Source organism: Equus caballus, chromosome 16, assembly GCF_041296265.1.
Source record: "Equus caballus isolate H_3958 breed thoroughbred chromosome 16, TB-T2T, whole genome shotgun sequence".
In the NCBI taxonomy this organism is placed as follows: Eukaryota; Metazoa; Chordata; class Mammalia; order Perissodactyla; family Equidae; genus Equus; species Equus caballus.
In genome coordinates this window covers 65,260,509-65,283,024 of record NC_091699.1, presented here as the reverse complement: position 1 = coordinate 65,283,024, position 22,516 = coordinate 65,260,509, and the positions used below count along the sequence as shown (strand labels likewise).

The window sequence follows — 22,516 nt, the reverse complement described above, 5'->3', positions numbered from 1 at the left end:
TATCACCAAAATCTATTTTACTGAATACCACAACTTGGTGAAAAATGATTTAACTGTTTCATTGTTCATCTGGATGAAAAAATGTGGAGAGTTAAAGGAGTTGAAAAGAAACTACAGACAATGACATGAGAATGGAATGAGGGAAGGGAACAAAGGAGACTTCAACGTTATCTGCAACACTGTGTTTCTTTTATACATAAAAAAAGTCAGGTGAATAACATTTGCCAATTCTGAATGTTGCTACATAATATTTCTTGCATTATTCCTCTATTTTTCTTTTTTTTTAGTTAGAAAAGAAACTATTACTAACAATATGATGATTCATTCATTCAACAAATAATTGGTTGAGAGCCTACTGTGTGACAGGTGCTAGCAATAAAATGGAGGAAAAAAACAGACATCATCCCTGCCCTCATGGAGTTTATGTTTCAGATGAAAAAGTGAAATGTTTGAGATCTGATATAGAGTGTTTAAAAAGACAAAGTAAGGTAACGGGGGTGAATTGGCTTGTACTGATATTGTGGAGGTGGGCTGCTGTTGGTACTGAATCAGTAAGCAAAGGTCATTCCATGCCGATAGGAACTGCCTTATTTTTGGTCAAAATAGAGTTTAATCATGCACTGGCCATGGGCCACGTACCTAAAGCAGTCTCTTGTGATATCTCCTTTTCTTGCTGGTTGCAAATCCAAGTTCACCTGCATTTTTCTTTGATTCCCTCTAGTATATGACTGCTGCTGCTCCTATGCAAGGGACCTACATGCCCCAGTACACGCCTGTGCCTCCGACAGCTGTTTCTATTGAAGTAAGTCTGTCTCTGTCTGATAGAAAGAGGGTAAAAAGTATTTTTACTCTTTACCTCTTTTAACATATTTGAAAGTCTGTACCTTTACTTGAACATACTTATGTTTTGCTTTGCACATGAAATAAGCTAATTTGCTATAGAGGTATGAGGGAAGTGCCATTTTCATATTTAGAGAAAAGATCAGAGACAAAATCACTACCCCATCAATGTTAACCACAAACACTCATAAATAGGGAGGGAAAATCGTTTGCAACTATTTGAATGAGCTAGTTCTCTAGTACCTTGTTACTCAAAGAGTGGTCCCTGGACCAGCATCATCAGCATCCTGTTGGAGCCAGTCAGAAATGCAAACTGTTAGACACCACCCAGACCTACTGAATAAGAATTTGCATCTTAACATTTTAAACTCAGAGAGCTAGGTGCATATTAAAATTTGAGAGGCACTGGACTTGTGCACTGATTCTCAAACTTTTCTGCGCGTTGAAATAATTTCAAGAGCTTCCAAAAATAGTGATGCCTGAGTCCTATCTGATTTAGTCTGGAGCATGGACTAGACATCAACATTTTTAAAAGATATCAGATGATTCTAACGTGTAGCAGATTAAGAACCCTGCCCTAGTGAATGTACCTTGACAGGTTTGTGGCATCCTGCAGACAAGAAAGAAAACGTTGTACCACTCTTATTGTTGTGGACACCATGAATGATGAAGTCATCTTGTCCTTAATAGAAGCTTTGTCCCTTTCCTTCTCTCTTTCCATTGGGCTGAATCCATCTTCTCTACACATCATTTTGCTGGACAGAGCCAGCAACTGCACAGAAAAGGAGGGGGCATAGAGCTATGCAGATGGTGGTAAAATACTTAGATATGTATACTTCTCTCTGCTTCTAGCCATTATTATTTCTTTCCCCTCCTCCCCTTCTTCTGATGACATTTGCTATTACGGTCACAGTGCATTACTTCCCATCAGCTAGTACTCCTCTGGAGTTCATGCCATTGCTTCTCCATGAGTTGGCCAGCAGCTCGTGTGTAGGCACCACTCCACATGGAAGTCCACCATGACTCTCCCAACCTCTGGAGCTAAAGAGACTGGGGGAGATCTCTACAGACTAAATCGGATCTTTTAAAACGTTTATTTGCTTATTTTTGGTGTGTGACAAATGTTTGCTAGTATGAAGGTTTGGGTTAAACACAGAAGTTTAAGAGGACACTATCATATAATTTAGGAAACCAAGGAGGTCTGATTTTTAAATCTCCTGTGTGTTCCAGACCTGTGGGCCAAAAGACTACGTTAGCATGAAACAGATTTTAGTTGGCTTTTCAGAATTTCAAGAATAGGTGATTAAAATACATATTCTTTGCTATATTTAGCTATCAAAAAGCATCTAGACCATTGGAGTATTATGAATCTGGACCTTCTAGGCACTTGAAGCATAAATCTCTGCCACAAATTTGCATTTCTCTATCTTTACACCAAAGGTGTGTGCTTATCTGCAGAATTTGAGCAATTTTAATGACTATAAAATAATGAGCACATTTGACAGTGTGGCTTATTTGAAACAATCTAATTATAGTTAAATCTGGGATTTAAAAAGAATTCTTTTACTAAGAAAAATGTAAGTACACTCTAATATATTGCCTTGAATTTGTGCTTATAAGGAAAAGCACTGATTCATTTTCTATGTAAAAACACTCCTTGAAAATTCATCAATATCCACACAAGTAAATGCTGGTGGGAGGTTCAGAAAAATGCACAATATCAAACAGTAAAATGGGGGGGAAATACTGAATTAGTATAAGGAGAATTTTCAGATTCTAAAGAACAATTTCAGGGATCTTTAATTAGAAAGTTGACCAAAAAACATTTGAAACCTGACATCACTGCAGGTGTCCAAGGCTGTATGTAGAACCTGGAAAATGTATTCAGATAGATGCCTCCTTAGGCCTACTAACTACCGAATAAAACCATCTATGCCTCTTTTGGAACCACACATATGTCCTTAATTATGACCAACTCCAGAAATCCATTCTTGTGGATTTGGGTGAGGGGAGGAGCAAGTCAAAATTAAGGATGTTTGTTTCTTTTCCTGAAACTTCTAAATGAATTTGAGTTCATGTTGTGGAAAACAAAACAAAATAGAACAAATCAAATTCCTGAAAGGAAAACCTGCTTAACAGTGTCCTTGCAAAAGAATTCCAAACTTAGATGTAGATTTTTATTAAGGTCAGAGTTTGCTTTGGCAAATCATATAGACATAGTACCGTGCACTACGCCAGGAAGACGGTTGAATATACAAGTTTTTATAGGAATCCTGCATGGATATTTTTATTAATAAATTATTACTTACTGTGGCTGTATGCAACTATGGTTTGAAAGTTCTAAGTATGGGCAAAATGATTTTCTGACCACTTGACTGCTCCAAGGACTTCTGATGGCAAGGCTTCTTGGTTGCCCATTGGGGAAAATTCTTCAACTCTTGTCCAAATGTGCTCTTTAGTTTTCCTTTGAGTACTTATTGTGGCTTTATGTAGCAGAGTGAAACTTTACTCAAGCCAAATAGAAGAGAGGTATTCTCTATAGTCCATCCGGAAGAGGGCCCTTTGCTGAAGCCAATAAGGCTTTTGTGTTCTCATTGCCTCCTTAGGGTGTTGTTGCTGATACCTCTCCCCAGACAGTGGCACCTTCATCCCAGGACACCAGTGGTCAGCAGCAACAGATAGCAGTGGACACGTCCAGTGAACATGCACCTGCATATTCTTACCAACAGTCTAAGTAAGTTTGGGCTATACTAAGCTCTTTCCCTCAAGATCAATCATCTTGACATCACTGTCTCTCATGTTGTATCTGTTAGTTTTTGCTGCGGTACAGACCATCTCAAATTTAGTGATGAGCATTTATTTAGTTCATGATTATGTGGGTTGGCAATTTGGGTTGACCTCAGGTAGATAGTTCTTCTGGTCTTGACTCGACTTGCTCAAGCATCTGGGGACAGCTGCTCCTCATTTTTGCAGGTCTGCTTCTACGTGTTGGTTGGCTGCTGATTGAGTGATGGAAGTGATGGAGCCATGTGTTTCTGTTCCTCCAGCCAGCTCATTCACATGGAAGTCTCAGAATTCGGAGAACAATAAGGGAGGAATCCCAAAAGACTAGCTTTTTTCAATTCCGTTTGTGACTCATTTTGCTACTGTCACATTGGCCAATGCAAGTCATGTGGCCAACCCCAGAGTTAATATTGAAGTTCTCTACCAGAAGGCTTGAGTACTGAGGGGCATTGCAGCCATTTTTACAAAAAAACCTACTATACATATTTTTGAAAACAGTATTCCCCCTTGAAGCTGGATGCTGAGCCTGCATTTTGGTCTCAGTTTCCTCATTCTTAGATGAAGACAGCAGCGCTCTTCTTGTATGGTTGCCTTGAACACCCAGTAAAATAATTTATTAAAAAGAGTATTGCAAGCTATAAAACAGCATAGAGTAGGATTTTATTCAGGAATAAATGGCAAAGAAAAAATCAAGTAGTTAGAATTCCTCTTGAAAATCCTTAAATCACTTATAAACCAAAGTACGGTTGGCTTTGTGTTGAGTAATTATGTAGACTGAAATTTGAGAAGTTGTGATTGAAACCAAAGGAATTAACGAAAATTCACTATGTAGACAGATGTCTTGTCATGCAAACTATTCTAGTTTGTAGATAACAACCAAAGCCCTGGTGAAGAGAGAAGTCCCAAATGATCCTTCCAGTCTGCATAGTGTTGCTCCATCTCTTGATCATCATTCCTCTTTAACCTCGATACACAGTTAGAGATGCATTTGTTGTTGAAAGATTAATCACGATAATGGAATCTTCTATAGGTGCTTTAGCTTCTGAAGTTGGTCCTGAAAATTAAACGTACTCAGAACATGACTTAACCCTACAAATGTAAGGTATTTTATTATTATCGTTATCATTCTTACCATCACATAATAACTTTCAGGAAAGACCCACGGTGAATAAAGCAGTTTTTTTTTTTTTTTAATTCACCTATAGCCTGTGCGAATCACTTTTACACACGCTGAGACACACCAAGCAATATGATAGTCTCTGTCACTCTGTTCCAAGCTTACTGGAATTCTTTCAGGCTGCTGAGCAGATTATATGTGAGAAAGGAGCAGAGATTGGCTATGTGGAAGCACCATGAGAGACACTAGTGGGAGATGAGAGATACCATTTGCCAAAAACAATTTTCAAGGCTTAGTGAGGAGGTGAAACTGGTTTGGCTATTTCAAAGCATAATGAAGAAATGAATGATCCCAGACTCTTCTTGCTAACAGTTTAATGATGTCTGGATAAATGATAAAGATGCTTTGATTCATTCCATCAACAATTACTGAGGGGCCAGCCTGGTGACATAGTGGTTAAGTTTACATGCTCTGCCTTGGCGGCCCAGGGTTTACAGGTTCGGATCCTGGGTGCAGACCTACACACCATTCATCAAGCAGTGCTGTGGCAGTGTCCCACATACAAAATAGAGGAACGTTGGCACAGATGTTAGCTCAGGGCCAATCTTCCTCACCAAAAAAAAAAAATACTACTGATTGAGTGCCTACTATGTGACAAGCAGTATTCTAGATGCTAGGGAAAGACCATTGAAAGAGGAAGATGCCTCCCCAACTCACCTCAAGTTTATTTTCTTCTAGTAGACTCACAACCAATGGATCAATCAGCAAGCAATCAAAGAGAAACAGAATTGCAAAGCAGACTATTTAAAAAGATTCTTGTGAAAGAAAGTAACTGGGTAAATACCTAAGATTTGGTATCATGGAAGGCTTCTCATATAGGCCTGGAGCTGGAAGATAATTAGAAGCTTGTCTTGGAGAGATTTGGAAAAAAAAGCACTCTAGGCAGAGGAAACAGAAATTCAAAGGTCCAGAGTGGGCGTGAGAGGCTGGAGTGTGATGGACTAAGGGGGCGAGTTGTAGGAGACGAAGTCAAACAGGCTAACTTTTATAGAGCCTTTGGACCTTGGATACTTGGTTTTGTGTAATTATTCTCAGTTTTATGCTAAATGAGCTAGAAAACCTTTGGAGAGCTTTAAGAGAAGAATGACAGGATTTTATTTACATTTCAATGACTCTATTACCAACGGAGGCTCTATAGAGGGATGTGTTTCAAGGATGGCTTTCAGGATGGGAAATTTCCCCTTCTTGGAATTGTCCAGAACCTCCTCTTCTCCCTGCCTGATTAAATCAGCTTCAGCTGCCCCTACTTGTCGCCCGCAAGGAGATGCTCTCTTCTTTCTCAGGGTTGTTCCTACCTTTCCATGATCATTGTATGATGTGATGGGGAGGGGAGTGCTCTGCCTGATCCAGAGGGAGCATCTCTGCCTCTCATGGATTCCAATGAGAGTCTCCCAATTCATGTCCACACCTAGGCGCAGTTTCACTTACAGTGCCCAGCATCATCCAGGGACTATGCCAGGAGATGGGAGTCCTGCTTTCAAGGGTTTACAATCTAGTATGGGATTTAGATCTACACATAGACAAGATCTGTATACTGCAGGGGAAAAAAATGAACAAGGCTCTTTTAAAAAGTACTATAGCAATAGGAGAATACATTTAATTTTTCTTGTCTGAGTAAGCTTTTATGGAGTTTGTGATAACTGGAACTGGGTCTTACAGGAAGGCAAAGTGTTCCCGGGTGGTTGTTAACAGCTTGACCAAAGTCCAGGGTCGAAAGCCCAGTGTTTCTTTGAGAAGTGGTTGCAGAAGTAGAAGAGTGTGAAAAGGCAGATTGAACCCAGATGCTAATGTCGGGTACCATACTGAGGTGCTTGGACAGCATTTCCTTTGTTCTTTGAATGCTCTTCCAGCTGAAACAGACAATGGATTTGGAAGCAATGGAAACAGACAGTCCTATTGTTGCAGTGGTTCAGACAAAAGAGAACAAAGATCTGAAGTCAGATGGTGGCAACTGTAATGGTGTATCAGGGGGAGAGGGGAGAGTGAACTAAGAGGAAAAAGGAAAACAGGATTTTAAAATTCCAAGCAAAATGATGGAAGTATTGATAGCACTGACAGAGGCAGATGAGATAAAAGCCCAGGAGTGCCTGATTTGTGGAGGCAGACAAGGAATTTAATTATCCTTATAATGAGTCAATTCAAAGGAGCTTTATTTCTTGAAATATTTGAGGAAGTTTGAGTCTGACCACATAAAACTTTAACTGTTTAAATATGTTTAAAACTATGGTTATGCCATAGTTATATGCCTTGAGCAATAGATTCTTATGGTTGATAATGCTGAGCTTTCCACAGATAATAAATATCAAGGACAGAAATCCTCCATCCCATGTCTTCATAGTGGTAACAATTATGGTAAGGGATTTCCTCATTTGAAGGAATTTTCTTTTGCACTCGTGCAGGAACGTATGTTGCAGGATGTTCCACAAGGCATGCTCATTGCTGCAACATGCCAGAGATGAAAGCACCCTGGAACATGGAACATTTCAAATGTGTGACATGTGAAAACCACTTATGTTGCCTTACAGACATTTCTTTAAACCTGGAGAAAATTTTTAACAGGTCTTGCCTCTATTCTCAACTTCCTCTCTTGAACATGCTGCAAAGTGCTAAGAGTTTGTGACTTGAAACAAAAAGAACAATAAAATATTGAAGGAAAACAGAAACAACACCCTAAGTCAGATAAATTGGTGGATGACAATCACTCCCGGAATTTTATAAAAGGAAGAAATTAATGTGACTATCTCCAAGTTTTTATCAATTTCAGCCAAGGGAAGCTGACCTGTGTCACACGGTAAGACAGGAGATTCTTCAGAAACATTCAAGGATGACACTGGGAATTGAGCTAAGCATCTGGGTCATGTAAACACCTGGGTTCTTTTTCCTTTACAATTATCACCGGAAAAAGTTTGAGAGATGGAAAAGCACCCACAGAGATGTTTATTAAAGAAGCATTAATTAGAAAGCAGGCACAAAATGACTTATACAGCTTGCTCTGTACACTTAGCAAAATCCCAGCTCTGTTCTTTTAAGTAATCTGAACACACTTTACATGAAAAATTCACTCAGGGTAGATCTGAGCATTTTCTAGAGGTAGGACTGTCTTATCCTTATAGAGGCCACCAGAAGTCTACTGTGCGACAGTCTTGTTTTGAAATCAAGCCACAAGCATTATCTCTAAAGTTATGTGTTATAAATTTCCCTACATTCTTATTGTATCTTTCTTGTTCGTGCAGAGTGGAGAGCAACTCTAAAATATTTTAGGCAATCCATGTTATCTTAAATACTCCAGATTTCACAAACGGCAGCTCATTTCCAACATCATTATGCTAATTACCATGCCACTACTTTCATCAGGCAACCCATTTCTAACAATCATTATGCTAATTGAGATGTGGATAGTTTAAAGTACTTGTATAAACCTCTGGCCTTTCTCATTGAAAGATAGCTGACCTCCTGTGGGCTGTGAAATTCTGATTAGGGTAGCTGAGTGCCCCTGGAAAGCAGCTTAACCCATTACACATACATTTAACACTATAATGTCTATACCGAAGGTTTTTAAAATAAATTACAGATGTAACAATAGAAGGTTGTAGGATGAAAGTTTGAGATATATAAATGTTGTGCTTATGAATAAAAAGGTTATATTTGGGATCTATGTCAGCAAATAATTTAATATTTCAAATTTGACTTTCGAAGCCAAAAAACAGGTCTTCCTATTTTGTTTTCATGCTTTTTATCCCCATTGTTAAAAGAGGCTATTAATGCAAAAGAGACTCTGGACTTTTCTCCCAAAAGAAGGAAATGACGTCTGTGGTTTATTTTGGAAATTCTATGGAAATTCCAATTCCTGCACAAATTGTTATCAGTTTTTCTTTGTGCTATTTAGAAAATCTTAAAAATAGCTAGGATTTGAAAAGCGTAAGTCTTCTAGCAAAGTTAAATTCTAATATGCAAAATCAGAGATCCTTGGTTCAAATTCCACCTTTGCCGGTTTCTAGTTGTCACTCAACCTTTTGGGGCCTCCTTTTCCCCTTCAGTGTTCTCTAAAGAGTGTAAATTAGGTCCCTGGTGCTGGGGGAGAATCGACTCCCATTCCCTGGAGTTGGGGTAGGGTAGAGTGGTCAACAGCAGTGTTGGGTGTTGAAACATTGCTTTAACCTAAGTGAATTGCTTTCTTAATTGCAGTTCTCTTCAAAGCCATTAAAATGCTAATGACCATGACCTCCCAGAGGGCTAGATAAATACTTCAAATGTTTTACTTCCGGAAAGATTAGAGCGTGTGCTGCCCTCCTCCTTTGGAATTCTAACAGATTTTTTCTTTAACATATTAAATTATTAAAGAATGCTAACAAAATTTTGATTGACAGCATAATGATTATTTTGATGCTAATTAAAAAAATTATATTCTTTCGAAAGCATGTTTTTTTAAAGATTAGCACCTGAGTTAACAACTGTTGCCAATCTTTTTTTTTTTTCCTGACTCATCTCCCCAAATCCCCCTGGTATATAGTTGTATATCTTAGTTGCACATCCTTCTAGTTGCGTCATGTGGGACGCTGCCTCAACATGACCTGATGAGCGGTGCCATGTCTGCGCCCAGGATCTGAACCGGTGAAACCCTTGGCCGCCCAGCCACAGCAGAGAGCTAGGACTTAACCGCTCGGCCACAGGGCCGGCCCCCATCGAAAGCATTTTTTTTATATTGATACCCTCCTTTGTGGGTGCCCTAACCAGGTGTTTGGTTTACCTGTGGGTAATCCAGTATTGAGTGTATAGTGTGCAGTTTTTCCCAAACTCTGGACGCAGAATCCCTCTTTTCACATGGCATCACACGACGCTAATGTGTCAGGAAGGACGTTGGGGACTGCTGCATCATTAGATGATCTTGAAGACTTCTTCCAGCTCAAAAATTCTAAGATTATGGTTTACCATTTCCTAATCTATTTACTCCTTTTTTTTGGTGGGAGGATGGAGGATGAGAGGGTTCAAAATGACTCTGTGATCTTAAATTCAGTCAAACTCCTAGTCTTCCAACATTCACACTGACCTCAGAAGGCGCTTATCTCAAGCCCAGTATTGCAAAGTCTTTTTATTTCTCAAGTCTTCTCTGGCTAACTGAACTGTCATGGCCACCAATTCCCTATATATTGTCAGTCTATTAATGATGTGCAAATTATATCCTTGGTTACTATCGTTACATGTCCCTTAAGCTTGTAAGTAATAATACATTCTATCTGCATAGTGCTTTACAGTTGACCAATGATTTTCATACTCATTATGTCATTCACATGAATTCCTCTTTTTAAGTTGCAACCCGTTTTATTTCTAAACTAGTGTCACTGTCCAACTTAAAATGTTCTTATTACTAATGATAAGCCTTGAAAATTTAATGACAGCCTTGAAAATTTAGAGCCTTCTTTTTTTATGGATATCAGTGCAATCCATAAGCATCATGTAAATGTACACTTTCACACTTCGTCTAGGACGGAGAAGGTAGACAGGAGTGAATTCAGTTCTATCAAACAGCAACACCATTTCCCCTCAAACTTCAGCTAGCGACCATGAAAATGTAAAGTACAACCATTTATTTCTCCTCATTTGTTTTCAAGTAGCAATGAGACCACTTGAAGGATCGTGCAAGTGATGGGAGAGAGCTGTTGGAAACATTTGTGTAAGGTTGTAAACTTGAAAGTAGCTCATAAAGAAAGATGCTTCGAGACCAGCGCACGTGACGTACGCGAGCAGTGAGGGTGTGCTATGTCAGTGCAGTCCATTGAGTAAGACACCATTCTGAGCAGCTCTTACAGAGATTCATGGTGTTTTAGGCATTTTCTGCTCAATGCACAGTAACACCAGGGTGGAAGATGGAAGGGGGAGCAAAGAATAGAGCAAAAAAAAACACCACAAAATCAAGAAAAAAACAAGTTTTGTTCCCACAGCAAGATAAGTTTTTAGAAATAAATGGAGTAAGTCTATACTTTACAAAGATATAAAGATCAAATATATACTATGGTTCCCATGACTATTACTAATAAAATTTCCACTATCGTTGCTGCTATTATGAAAATTTTAATTGCATTTCTTCTTAAAAGAAATCTCACTTTCTCACATAACACAGAAAAAAATGGTTAAAAATGGAAATATTCAATCTATCAACTGGTTGCTTTCCTGACATGATTCTAGGAACAAGTTAATCAGTTTTCTAAGTCCCATAGCTGACTTACATGAAGACTAGGAAAGATTAGGTAAAGGAACCCCAGTGGGTCATTGCAGGCTAACTGTCATACAGTTCGAAACATTGTTGAGGGTTTTTTGTGAATTTTCATTTAGGCCCACTTGCCCGGGGAAAATGCAGCCCTGCATCAGAGTACATAGCTTGGGCAGCACACTGAGCTGGAAGTTAGCCTCCATGCACTTCCTCAGGCATGCGTCTTGTACAGTGAACAACCTGTACAACTGTACCCGCAACCCTGAAGTTTCTTTACTAAATTAAGCAACTGGGCATCAGAAGAACCTGCAGAGCACTGAGGGAAGAGGACTTTATCTAACTATGACCTAAGATAGTTTAAAGGTTCTTCTTTTTAAAGCATACCCCTAAAATTATTTAGCAAAATTATAATCTGTGGGTGGAAGAGCTAAGAGTAAAGGTTAACCTGCTAGAAGCTCAACCCTACAATATAGATGGAGCAGCAGCAGAAGGCATTGTTTGGGCTGGGCTCGTCAAAGTGGCATATAGTAGAGATGGCATTTGTCTAGCTAAACCCCCTTTATGTGCTTACCACTCTGGCAGACTCATGGAAAGTAAAAAGTAGAAGCAAAATGAGTCCCTGCTCTCAAGAATTTAAAATCTTGGTGAGATGGATGAGCAAAGAAGAGATGGAAAATGAACAAAAGTTTGTTACCCTCTTGACTGTCTTGCTTAATTACTGGACCAACAAGGCTTATGTGAATTTCTTGGTGAAAACCACAAGATAGCATACAATCCGCTGCTGTGTCTTAGGTGCAGAGTAGAACTCACATATTTGTTGACTGAGTTAGTGATGAATTCCATGAGAGTTCTGAAGGGACAGAATTACTCAAAAAATGTCTCAGGGAGCTACAACTTAAGCCAGGCAATGGAAAATAGATTCCATGCACACAGGGAGTATTGCTTCTCTGATATAGTTATAATATTTATTACTTTAGAATTGAAAGATATTCTTGATCTATTAGCCTTGATATTTACATGAACCAACTTTCTCACTCGAATATATATATTTGTGTGAAAGTGGCAGAATTTGACACTTTCATAGACCCAATATGCTTTTACAACTTCATTGATGACTGTTGTATTGAAAGAACTTTGGATCTCTTAAAGAGACCTCCCTGGAAAAGAACACAAAAGGTAATTTCAAAGTTGCTTTGATGTAACGATCCCTATTATTCAATTGTTTTCACAGACCGTAAATGAGACTGAAGAATGTCCCTCTGAAACTTTGCCTTGAATGAAGAAACTTCATTGAACAAGAAGTTGGCTTCCAGTTTGCACAGGCGTCAATGGAATGCTTCTTTTTTTTAATTTTCTACTTTACCCAATGAAAACAGTGTTTTTATGTGCTGTGCAAATGGTTCCTTCACGTGGCGTGACAGTTTATTTTTGCCATAATTTTTTTTAATTAAAGAAAAATATCCCAGAAGAGGAAAAAAAAAACCAACAACAACAAAGCAAAACATAGAAGGTTGACGTTTTATCTGGAAGAACATTGGAATTCAGAATTTATCTGAAGGTGTAGATAGATTTTTTTTTTTTCACAGAAAATCTGATGTCCAAGAGGTGGGCAAGCAGAAATGGAAACAAATTGTCTTCCTCAGTAATTAAGCTACTCTTTCTTTTTCCCTTCTTGTTTAAATCTAGCAGGTTGGTTTTTTATTTTATTTTTTTCTTAGAAATATTTAGGTAAGGCTTATCTTGAATCTTAATTGCCTTAATTTTAAGGACGTCAAAGGCTCTCGAGGCAAGCTGTCAACGTCTTGTTTAAAAAAATCAAGAAAGAATTGAAATATTGTGCCGGCTTTAACTGGTACAGAAGTTTAAGACTATGAGTTTTTAGGGTGAAAAAAAACTGTACAGTTTAAAAGAAAATGTTTTTCTTCATTTGAAGAAAATTTGTTGATAAAAGAAACCATGGCAACTGCAAGAATTGGGAAAATGCTGGGACTTTTCATGAACTTTGTCTTAAGTGTTGAATCATTCTAGAAAGCTGAAACATTTTACGGTAAAGTTATTAACGTTGGTTTAAAAACAACTGCATTAGAAATAATGCGTGTTTGGGGGGCAGAATGCAGATTTTTTTTATTTACAAAGCGTGATCGCTAGCAAAAGCATTAGTGCTTTTTATCTGCAGTCTTTTTTATGAGCTTTACAAAGTTTTTAGTCAGCTTTGCTTGTCACATTGCAAAACCTAGCTTAAGAGCATTAAAAAAAACTTAAGTAGATAGGAGCTTATGGTCAAAAAGTGCAAAAAAAAAAACAAAAAAAGCAATAGATAGAGAAATTGTTGACAATTTCTGTAGTCTTTCCTAGTTGTGATCAAATTCAGCCTATGGATGGCCTATTTTATACCAAAGATGAAGTGGCACCCTATTGCAGTCCAGAAGATAAAGGTTGTTTTCTTTTCTTCTCTTTTCTTTTTAAAATTTTATTTGACCTACATGGCCGGACCAGTTCTTACTTTGTTGTTTGTTTAAACTACCTTCCACTGGTGTTTCACATACTGCAAGAAAAAAAAATTTTTTTTTTAAAGTGTATTTGTTGATAGTAGAAGCTTGTGCCTGCTGTGGTCAGCAATTTCAGCATGAAGAGTTCTGGATACCAACTGATAGATCCAAAGGGTTTAAATTCCGTGAGCTTTTTTGGTTCCATGCTAGCTCTCTTGAATAGTGAAACCTGTATTGATGGCCACCAATAAGCTAAGACACTTGTTTAACAGGTTGAAATTTCTTTATGCAAATTTTGAACTAAAGACACTTCCTAGAACCTGGTCTGAAAGGTCACTTGTCAAAAATCTTAGTGATATTTTAAGTGGTAAGTGGTCTCCTGAAGAGGTATCATTGTATTTGTAACAATAGTCTTCCTTCTAAATTCCAACACCTCTTGGTTTTGTCTTCTCACCTCAGTCTTTGTCATCATCCACCATGAACAACCAACCACCTTGATTCTGCAGTTGGGGTGGGGGCACCTTCTTTTTGCCTCTGTTCATTGTATTTTCATATCTTGGTGTTGTCAGAAGAAAGACAAAATAGACCTTTTTATTTCAGTTTAACTCTCTGAGGCAAGTAGGACCAATAACATTGAGGATTCTATTAGTGGAATTTAGGTAAGCTTTTAAAATGCTAGTTGACAATCAAGAAATTGTATGATTTATATAAATAAGAACCAAAAGAATTAGGTTTGATCAATCCATTAAAGCCAAAGGAGATATATTTGCATTGAGAATGATGCAAAGCTTTATCTAAAATGAATTAAATTGACTTGACAAACATCTTTGCATATTTGACTCATGAAATCTATGTTCAACCTGTACAGTTTTACCTGAAATTAAGGACAATGGAACTTTGTTAATTGAGCCATGCACTAGAATTTCTTTCTGGATGGATCGTTAGAATCAAATAGATGAAACTCTTTTTCACTAAGTCGTAGGAACCTATCCTAGTCCAGAAGGAAGAGGGGAATGCATTAAGTGCACTGTAAAAGAAAACAGGGTAGGCTTTTAAAAACTAAAAAAAATTTAAAAGGTTAATCACATTCCCATTAGGTCAACATGAGTAATGAGTTTGACTTATATGAAATTGTCAATATTCCACTATTTATGACCTATAAACAAAGTCCTAGTGTTGAAAGAGACCCGGTTCTCTTATTGGCAACCCCAAGAATTGCAAGCTTAGATCTAGAGAATGACTCCCTATCTTTGTGGTCAAAGTAGAGTCAAAAGTGTATTCAAGAAAATGTAGCATGTGCTACAGAGAAATTCCAACTGGTCACACCCATCTTTATGGTTTTCCACACTTTAGAGAGATTCCTAGATTTGTACTTTCTTCTGTTCCATCCTTCAGCTTTTCATAAATTTTAAGGGTGGCACTTAAGTTTTATCTTTGAGATGTGAACCCCCAAGTTACAGGGGGTCTAAGCAAACATGGATGGGAATTGTGTCTTCTGTTTCTCTTTTTCACTCTCTGAACTCTGTATAAATAAGAATTATCCTGGGCATAATTCATTTGAATATGAAACCAACATGCTTTCCTTTGCTCTCTGTAAAAAAAAAAAACCAATGTGATACAAAGAAAGTCTCATATACACAATCAACAATGAGGCTAAGAGGTAGCTACCATGTGGCTGATGAATGTGCCTAGGTAACTTCCTGTTTCTGTTCAAAACTACTACTTTATTTATACATTCAGAAACATTTTTTTCAACTATGAAATTTCAATGATCTCAATTTTTTTAAGCCACTTCAGGCAAAAGGAAATTACCTATCATTTTATGTATCCATGTGTGTTTTGTGTTTGGATTTTTTATATCATACCATTCTATAAAATATCTTATTTCAAACCAAAAAGGAAAAAAAAACAAGAAGGAAAAAATGGCACATGTTCAAATTTGCATCTGTCATCTTACTTAATAATTGTTTTTAAGAGTCAAGTCTGGGGGGGAAAAGGCATCAACAGTAAGCAGCATTACATTGTATGAAAAATGAAACAAATCAAAATGTGTACTCAATATATGCAGACATTGGAATCCTAATTTTCTCAACAATATATATTATGATGATTTTCATACCACTTAGGACTATCATAATTACTTTAAAGTATTCTGGTTCACCAGATTTTCAAGCATTTATTCAGATGTTTCAATTTTTCCTTTCAATTTTAATTGCCAAGACTTAGTCTAAATATCAGGAAACAAACTAAAGCCACAATCCAAATGGGATTAATGCTGTCTCATCCAAACTATCGTTATGTGGTCAGTGGAGGAGTAGGTTTCCTTTTAATAATGATAAGATGTTGTCAGCGGAGGCAGAGTATGCATCGTGACTGGGAGCTCCTCAGTGCATGGCCAGGTCTGCTTAAAGATGTCATGGACCCTAGGTAAGCTAAAGGTAGCACTAGCAAGTGCTGGTGTCTGTCCTTGAACACTGGCATGTCTTGAATATGCAAGTGACATAATATTCTAAAAAAAGGCCTACCTGACTCCAGTTTGGCCGGGGTTGATCTGTCTTCTTGGTAGATTTCAATCATTCAGATGTCGTCTCCATGCTTCACTTGAATCAGTTCTTCCTGTGACCTTAACAGATCTGCTACACTCGACAGCATATAAGACTCACTTCCACCCCTTCCAGTGAAAAAGTGGTAATAGTAGAGATGGAAATATTAAAAATGGCGGTAAAGGTGTTCATGTTAGAGCTGGAAGGCCGGGAGCAGGAGGCTGCATGGAGCAGGAAGTCCACCGTACCTGCAGAATGCATTGACCCCTTGGAAAACTGCTTTAAAATCATTTTCAATGCATGTATGACAAAAAGCACTTTCCCCCCCCAAAAAATATATTTGAATAATTGAGATGTCTATTATATATCTACGTATCTTATACAGTGGCCTAAAATCCCCATTAATGAAGAGTGAGATTTGATTTAAATAGGACCTTTGCAGACTTCTTCATGATTGAGGAGATGTTTCGATGGACTGTCTAGACAGATTATAATGTTAGCGGGAGACTGAAAATATATTTGACAATTCAGTCTCATTCTTAATTTGAGTGTATGAGCCACTGCAGATGAGCTGATAAGCAGGGAGAAATTCTTAAGTGGGTTTCAGGGATAAAAGTTTTTATATGCTACAATATCAAATGAAAGGATATTTATGTACATGGATAACAACATTCAGCTCATTTGAGGAATCACACTTCATAATAGAGTTTAAACATGTCATAGACCTTGATCCGTATTATCTTGTCCACAGGAGGGAGTAAAGGATGAGATGTTGTTTTTCACGTTATTGTGGCTGGCATGCTTCAAAATTTTGAGCTCACTGGGACTGACAGCCTCTCACTCCAATATGAGGGACTGATGGAATTCAAACAGGCTTCTTGATTCTGTACACTACACCCTTCCTGTGGCAGTGATAATGGGATTTCATTAATGAATCAATTCATTTTACGAATGACATCCACTGTGGCATTGGAAGACAGTTGAGTCTAACTCAAATTTAACATTTCTTACCAAATATTCTTAAATATGAAATCGGTCCCTTAATCCAAGTGCTCTTGGTCATGACTGTCCTTTGTGTACTGCACAGAGTTCAGGCAAGTATAAAAGCTAAATACAAAATCTCTGAGTGGCCCCAAAGATCCTTCCTGACTTAGGGCAGGAGAGCTCACCCCAGGTTGGTGATGTCTTTTATCTGTGGTTTTATACTCCAATACATATGCTCACTGTCACTAAAAAAGGATGGGTGACTTTTCAATGTTCATTTCTTTGTATTTCTGGGAGGGAAAATGATGTTTTAAGAAAAGCTTCTTCCGCTCAGGAAGCTTTAAAGCTGAAGCAAAGGTGAGATTAATCTTGGAGTCTGCAGAAGGAACCACTAGGCGGCTGAGTCACACTTTCTTCCATTGTATTCACTCCAGTTAGTAACTGGCCCCGTCACCGAGTCTTGCAGAAATACAACCACTCTCAATTTTTGAAGGGCTAATTATCTACTTTGTGCATTTGTTTTGTCTTCTCTTTTCAGCTATTAAGAAGTGGACTCTATTTCCTTTTATTAGCATTTCACCCTGAGGGTGGAAAAAGAAACATTTGGAAATAAAACTCAAATCAGTCTATTTTGTTTCTTGTTAAGTATTGATTTTTTGAAGGAGTTTGAAATCATTGGTAAAGTTAATGTCAGTGCATTATAAAACATGGATTTTTCTTATCCATAATGTCCCTTTCTCATCCACTACAAATAATTGAGAGTTGGCTGTAGTTTTGCAGAATATAAAGAAAAAACTGTAGCAAAGCATTTGGCTTCCCTTAAAAGAAAGCTGTTTTGGTTTTGTTCACTGTTGAAACTTAAACCAGTAGAAAAGGTCAACTCAAAAATGAGTTATGAGAATATAATAGCAGCTCTTGGTTAAATATACACTCTTCTCCCTATCTTAAATCTTTGACAAAAAAAAAAAAATGCATTGTTTTGCTGTTTTTTGAGTTTGTGTTACTGTATTAAGGCTGAATGACCTTGACACGCCAGTGGATTTTTTGATGATCATTTCAAATTTAAATAGTGTCCAAAGTGTAACTTTACTGTTATACTTTGTATTTTAAACCCTCTGGTCTTAGATTATTGTGAAAGATGCTCTGTCCTCCTCCCCAAAATATGTTATTTCCTCTTATATAAAAAAGGAGTTATTCTATACTTTTCAGGAACTGTAAAAACTATTTCAAAGAGACATTTGAAAAGTTTTTTCCATTCTGGAAATTAATGCTTCCATTTATTTAAACAGAAGAAGAAGAATATAATTGGCTTCTTAATTTTAAAAAATACATGTGAAAGTGTACTTGCTATGAAATATTCAGTTTATTTTAAAAAAATGGGACACAGCTTCTTTTAAAACCCTTGTTTCAGGCCATATTTGACTTCATGGAACTTCTGAAACATCATCAATTTCGAATTTTATTTAAGAGTATTTTGTACTGCTGTCTCTGACTGTCATGAAAGTTCTGTAATTCTATGGTGTTTCTGGTCTTATGTTTAATTTTTTCATCTGTACCACAGTCGAATTAGCTACCATTTCCCCCATTCCTTGGGCTTTCTGTAGATCAGTGGATGTTAGGTTTAAACTTCTGTTTTCTTTGATGAAGCTTTCAATAAAAAATGAAAATAAAATCAACCAACTAGGGCTGTTGTGTTTTTCTTTACTCTTCCAGAGATGGGTTGAGGGAGAGGCTCATGAGAAGGAGCAATATCTGTATTTAATTGGGTATCCTGCTGCTTTCCTACAGAATTCCTCAAAAAAGGGGCGTTCCCCAGTAACAAAAAATGGGAGAGAAGGGAGCATTCTATTTATATAAGAGGGCCTGAGAAAGCCACTGTTCTAGGGCTCTAAGGGGTGTAGACCATGTAGGTCTCCCTAGGACCTCACACACTCCTCCCACTTTTTATGCTTAGGGATTCAGAGACTGTCCAGAACCTATCTCCAAATATGCCCAACATCAACCAACTACTTGATGCATCTTGTGTGAAGGCCAGGAGATAGAGAGTTATATATAATGATAAAGAAATTTCTTTTGACACCTGTGGTGTATACCCCTGCAAGGATTAAACTCCAGGTCAACTGAAATCAGAAGCGTCCATTCCTCAAGCTATGGATGACTGTGGTAAGCAAATAAACAGAAATCATTTCTCTGGTCCAGAATCATTCAAGCTAACTTGGAGCTTGTGTTCAAGGGCCAAAAATATTCCATGCTGTAGTATGCATTTGCTGTATTGTTCGAGAATATATAATTCTACTATAGAAGACAAGAAAACAAGTGAGATGAATGAAATTCATATGATGTGGTAAACACAGCAAAGTAGGTAAACTTTAAGACAGATAAAATAAGTAGAGCAAGTGTGAGCAGAAACAGAAAGAAATGGAAAAACCAAGAAAACACTATATATTTATGATGCACTGAATATACATGAAGCACCATGTATTCATGATACACTAAATATACATGAGAAATATGAGGCACTCAATATTCTTGAGGTCTTAATTTGATCACCCTTTGGCACCCATAGCAGCTCATGAGGCTAATTGGTGAATTTCAATTACTGTCCTTGCTTCTCTCAAAGGGAACAGGCATGCTTCCTGCTTCCTTCTGTTGCCTGCCTTGCTCAAACCTCAACTCTGGTCCTTGTAACACACCATCAGTGGGGAAGGATGATGTGGCAGAGCGAGAGGCAGGATATATAAACATTGCAGAGCATTCAACTAGTGTGGTCCTTCCACTCCTCTTGCACCTTACCTTGAATGAGTTAACCTACCGTATGGTTTTCCCGTTGCTTCTTTCTGTGGGTTTTTAATTGATTTAATAAGCCTTGTACTTTCAGCATCTTTATTTGACCTGTGAACCTTTCTGTTCCATGACTTCTAGTATAACTTGAGTGATAATGTACCTGGAGGCTACCACTGCATCAAGGTAATTTCCCACCTGATATCTTCAGGCTTTAGAATATAAGTACCTCAGAGAGGGTGTGGTGAAAATTAACCAGCCAGTGTCCAGGTTCTAAGAGTGTGTTGCATAGTACATATGTCCCTTCTCCCTATATGAGTACCAGTTCACATTGTACTTCTTGGCTGAAGAGAAAGTTGGGAGAGAAAGGTGGAAGAATGGAAGTATTGGAAAGTACAGTTGGCCCTTCAAATTCATGGTTCTACGTCTGTAGATTCAACCAGCTCTAGATGGAAAGGCCGATGGTGGTTGCATTTGTACTGAACATGTACAGATTTTTTTCTTGTCTTTATCCCCTAAATAATATAGTATAACAACTATTTACATAGCATTTACTTTGTATTCGGTATTATAAGTAATCTAGAGACGATTTAAAGTACACTGGAGGATGTACGTAGGTTATATGCAAAAATTGTCATGTTATATAAGGAACTGCAGCATCGGTGGATTTGGGTATCTGCAGAGGGTCCAGGAACCAGTCTCCTGAGGATATCGAAGGATAACTGTATAAGAAAATAAGACTGGAATGAAGATCATGAATTTAATTTTACCCAAATTTCATCAGTTTTTTTTTTATACCAATGGTTCTCTTATGTTGTTTGTTTGTTTGTTTTTCAGGAATTATAGACTTTTAAGAAGATAATACCACCAAAACTCATATGCACAAAATTTTTGCTTCAAATTGCAGGGCATTTGGGAACTTCCTGAAATGTATCCATAGGCTTGTGATGAAGAATCCTTGTTTCAAGATATAAAGATAAGACAAAGAAGACTAGAGAATGAAGAAATGAGCTATAGTTACAATAGTGGTCCTTGTAAATAAAACAGCCATGATTCCTTGACCTCATATCTATTTATTTTTTTACTGTTTTATAATTTACTTTCTCCAAAAATAACTAAATGCTTTGTCAACTCTCAATAGTTCCAATAAAGTTCACTTTTAATAATACTTTTTTAAAGGGATGCAGACAAAGGTAACTCTCTTAGCTGCTTTTCAATGTAGGTAAAGTGAAAAGTAATATAGCTCAAACTTAATCTCAGACTTAATCTCAGAGGATTTGACTGTTTCTGGATTTTTCTGCAAAGGAGTGTCATTTACAATATTGATTAAAAAAAACTCTCAGATATCAACAGGCTGTCCTTTCATTTAAATCCTCAGAAACAGAGGAAGGATCTTTCTCTCCCAGAATCTTTCTCCTGACCTTAAGAAGTTGCAGGTTACTATTATGATAAAGTGGTCACCAGATGGCGCTGCTGTATTAGTCTCCAGTGGATTCCAAACCCACATCCCAGATTATTCCTAAACAGAAACAGTAATACGAGGTATGACTATAAGAGCAAGGGTCACCATTACCTGAGCCTTCACTATGTGCCAAGAATTGTGCCAAGTGCCCCACATACTCAGGTTCACACAATCCTCACAGGAGGGCTCTGAGATAGGTACTCATGGTCTCCATTTTCCAGGTGAGTTTTGGAAAGTTGGGCAACCTACCCATGGACCTACATCTAGAGTGTGCTTGTAAAAACATATGCAAAATCTCAACCCTTGGGTTCTAAGATTTCCTCTTCTGCAATGACTTTGGGAAGTGCCAGTGTGGAGGGCATCTTTTTTTTTTTTTTTAATGTTTTTTTCAGTTTACCTCACTTCACCTCACTTGGCCTGAGAGTTTGTGGTTTCTGTAGGAGAGCATTGGACATTCATTCAATGAATGGTCACAGAAACCCGACACAATTCTTTGGTCACAGAAACCCAACACAATTCACATTTTCCATCCCAGAGATAACTTACTGTTTCAATCATCTCTGTGATTTGTTCTGGCAGGAAAGGATCTATCTACCAAATAGATAGGCATAACTTTTCATTGATTCATTCATTTAATAGCGCCTAGCACATGGACTCTTCATAAATATTTTAACGATGCAAAGATGGAGTAGACATGGTTCTTGTTGACAAGGGTGTCACATTCTAGTAAGCACTCGTTTATGACAACATTTTAGTATGAAATAAGATCAAGGAATTTTGTAAGCAAGATGTTTAACCCTTCCATGGCTTGATGCAAAGTAGGTGGGAAAACTGCCTGGTCTGAATGCAGTCATGACTTCTCCCATCCACACATATGGAGAGTCTTCCAGCCCCCTCGCTGCTGCCTTTTCCCTAATTCAGCCCCTTAACAGAGTGGCTGGATATTTCACTGTCACCCTTTTCCCAAATCAACTGGAACATTTAACTCTTTTGACAGCAAGGAGAGTGGAATCTGCCATTCTGAGCTGGTCACAATTCTAGTACCAGCTATTATTTATTACTACTGATCTTTTCACAATCAAGAAAGGTAAGTGCTGGCCACATTTTAACATGAGAGAACTAGGGCTTTAAAAAGTTGCAGGACTTGGCCGTATTTTCTTGATGCAGAGAGGACCAGCACTCATGATCAGCTAGATACAAAGCCAAAAATCTTCCTCCTATGTAGTGCTAGATCCACTGACATGACTT

General features: G+C 37.8%; 1 protein-coding gene across 17 annotated transcripts in view; it reads left to right on the top strand.

Moving 5' to 3' along the window:
* The window catches only part of RBMS3 (RNA binding motif single stranded interacting protein 3), a 1,248,509-nt gene extending 1,229,808 nt beyond the window's left edge, over nt 1–18,701 (top strand). For 8 of the 17 annotated variants that reach the window (XM_070238082.1, XM_070238079.1, XM_070238076.1 and 5 more), the window contains 3 exons: nt 722–802; nt 3,447–3,574; nt 12,241–15,261. In XM_070238082.1, coding sequence (XP_070094183.1) covers nt 722–802; nt 3,447–3,574; nt 12,241–12,247 — 216 coding nt within the window. In that variant the 3' untranslated portion in view covers nt 12,248–15,261. Of the gene's footprint in view, nt 1–721; nt 803–3,446; nt 3,579–12,240 lie in introns of those variants that run through there. The other 9 variants (XM_070238084.1, XM_070238083.1, XM_070238081.1 and 6 more) reach the window with 2 other exon arrangements.
* The last annotated feature ends 3,815 nt before the right edge of the window (nt 18,702–22,516 follow it).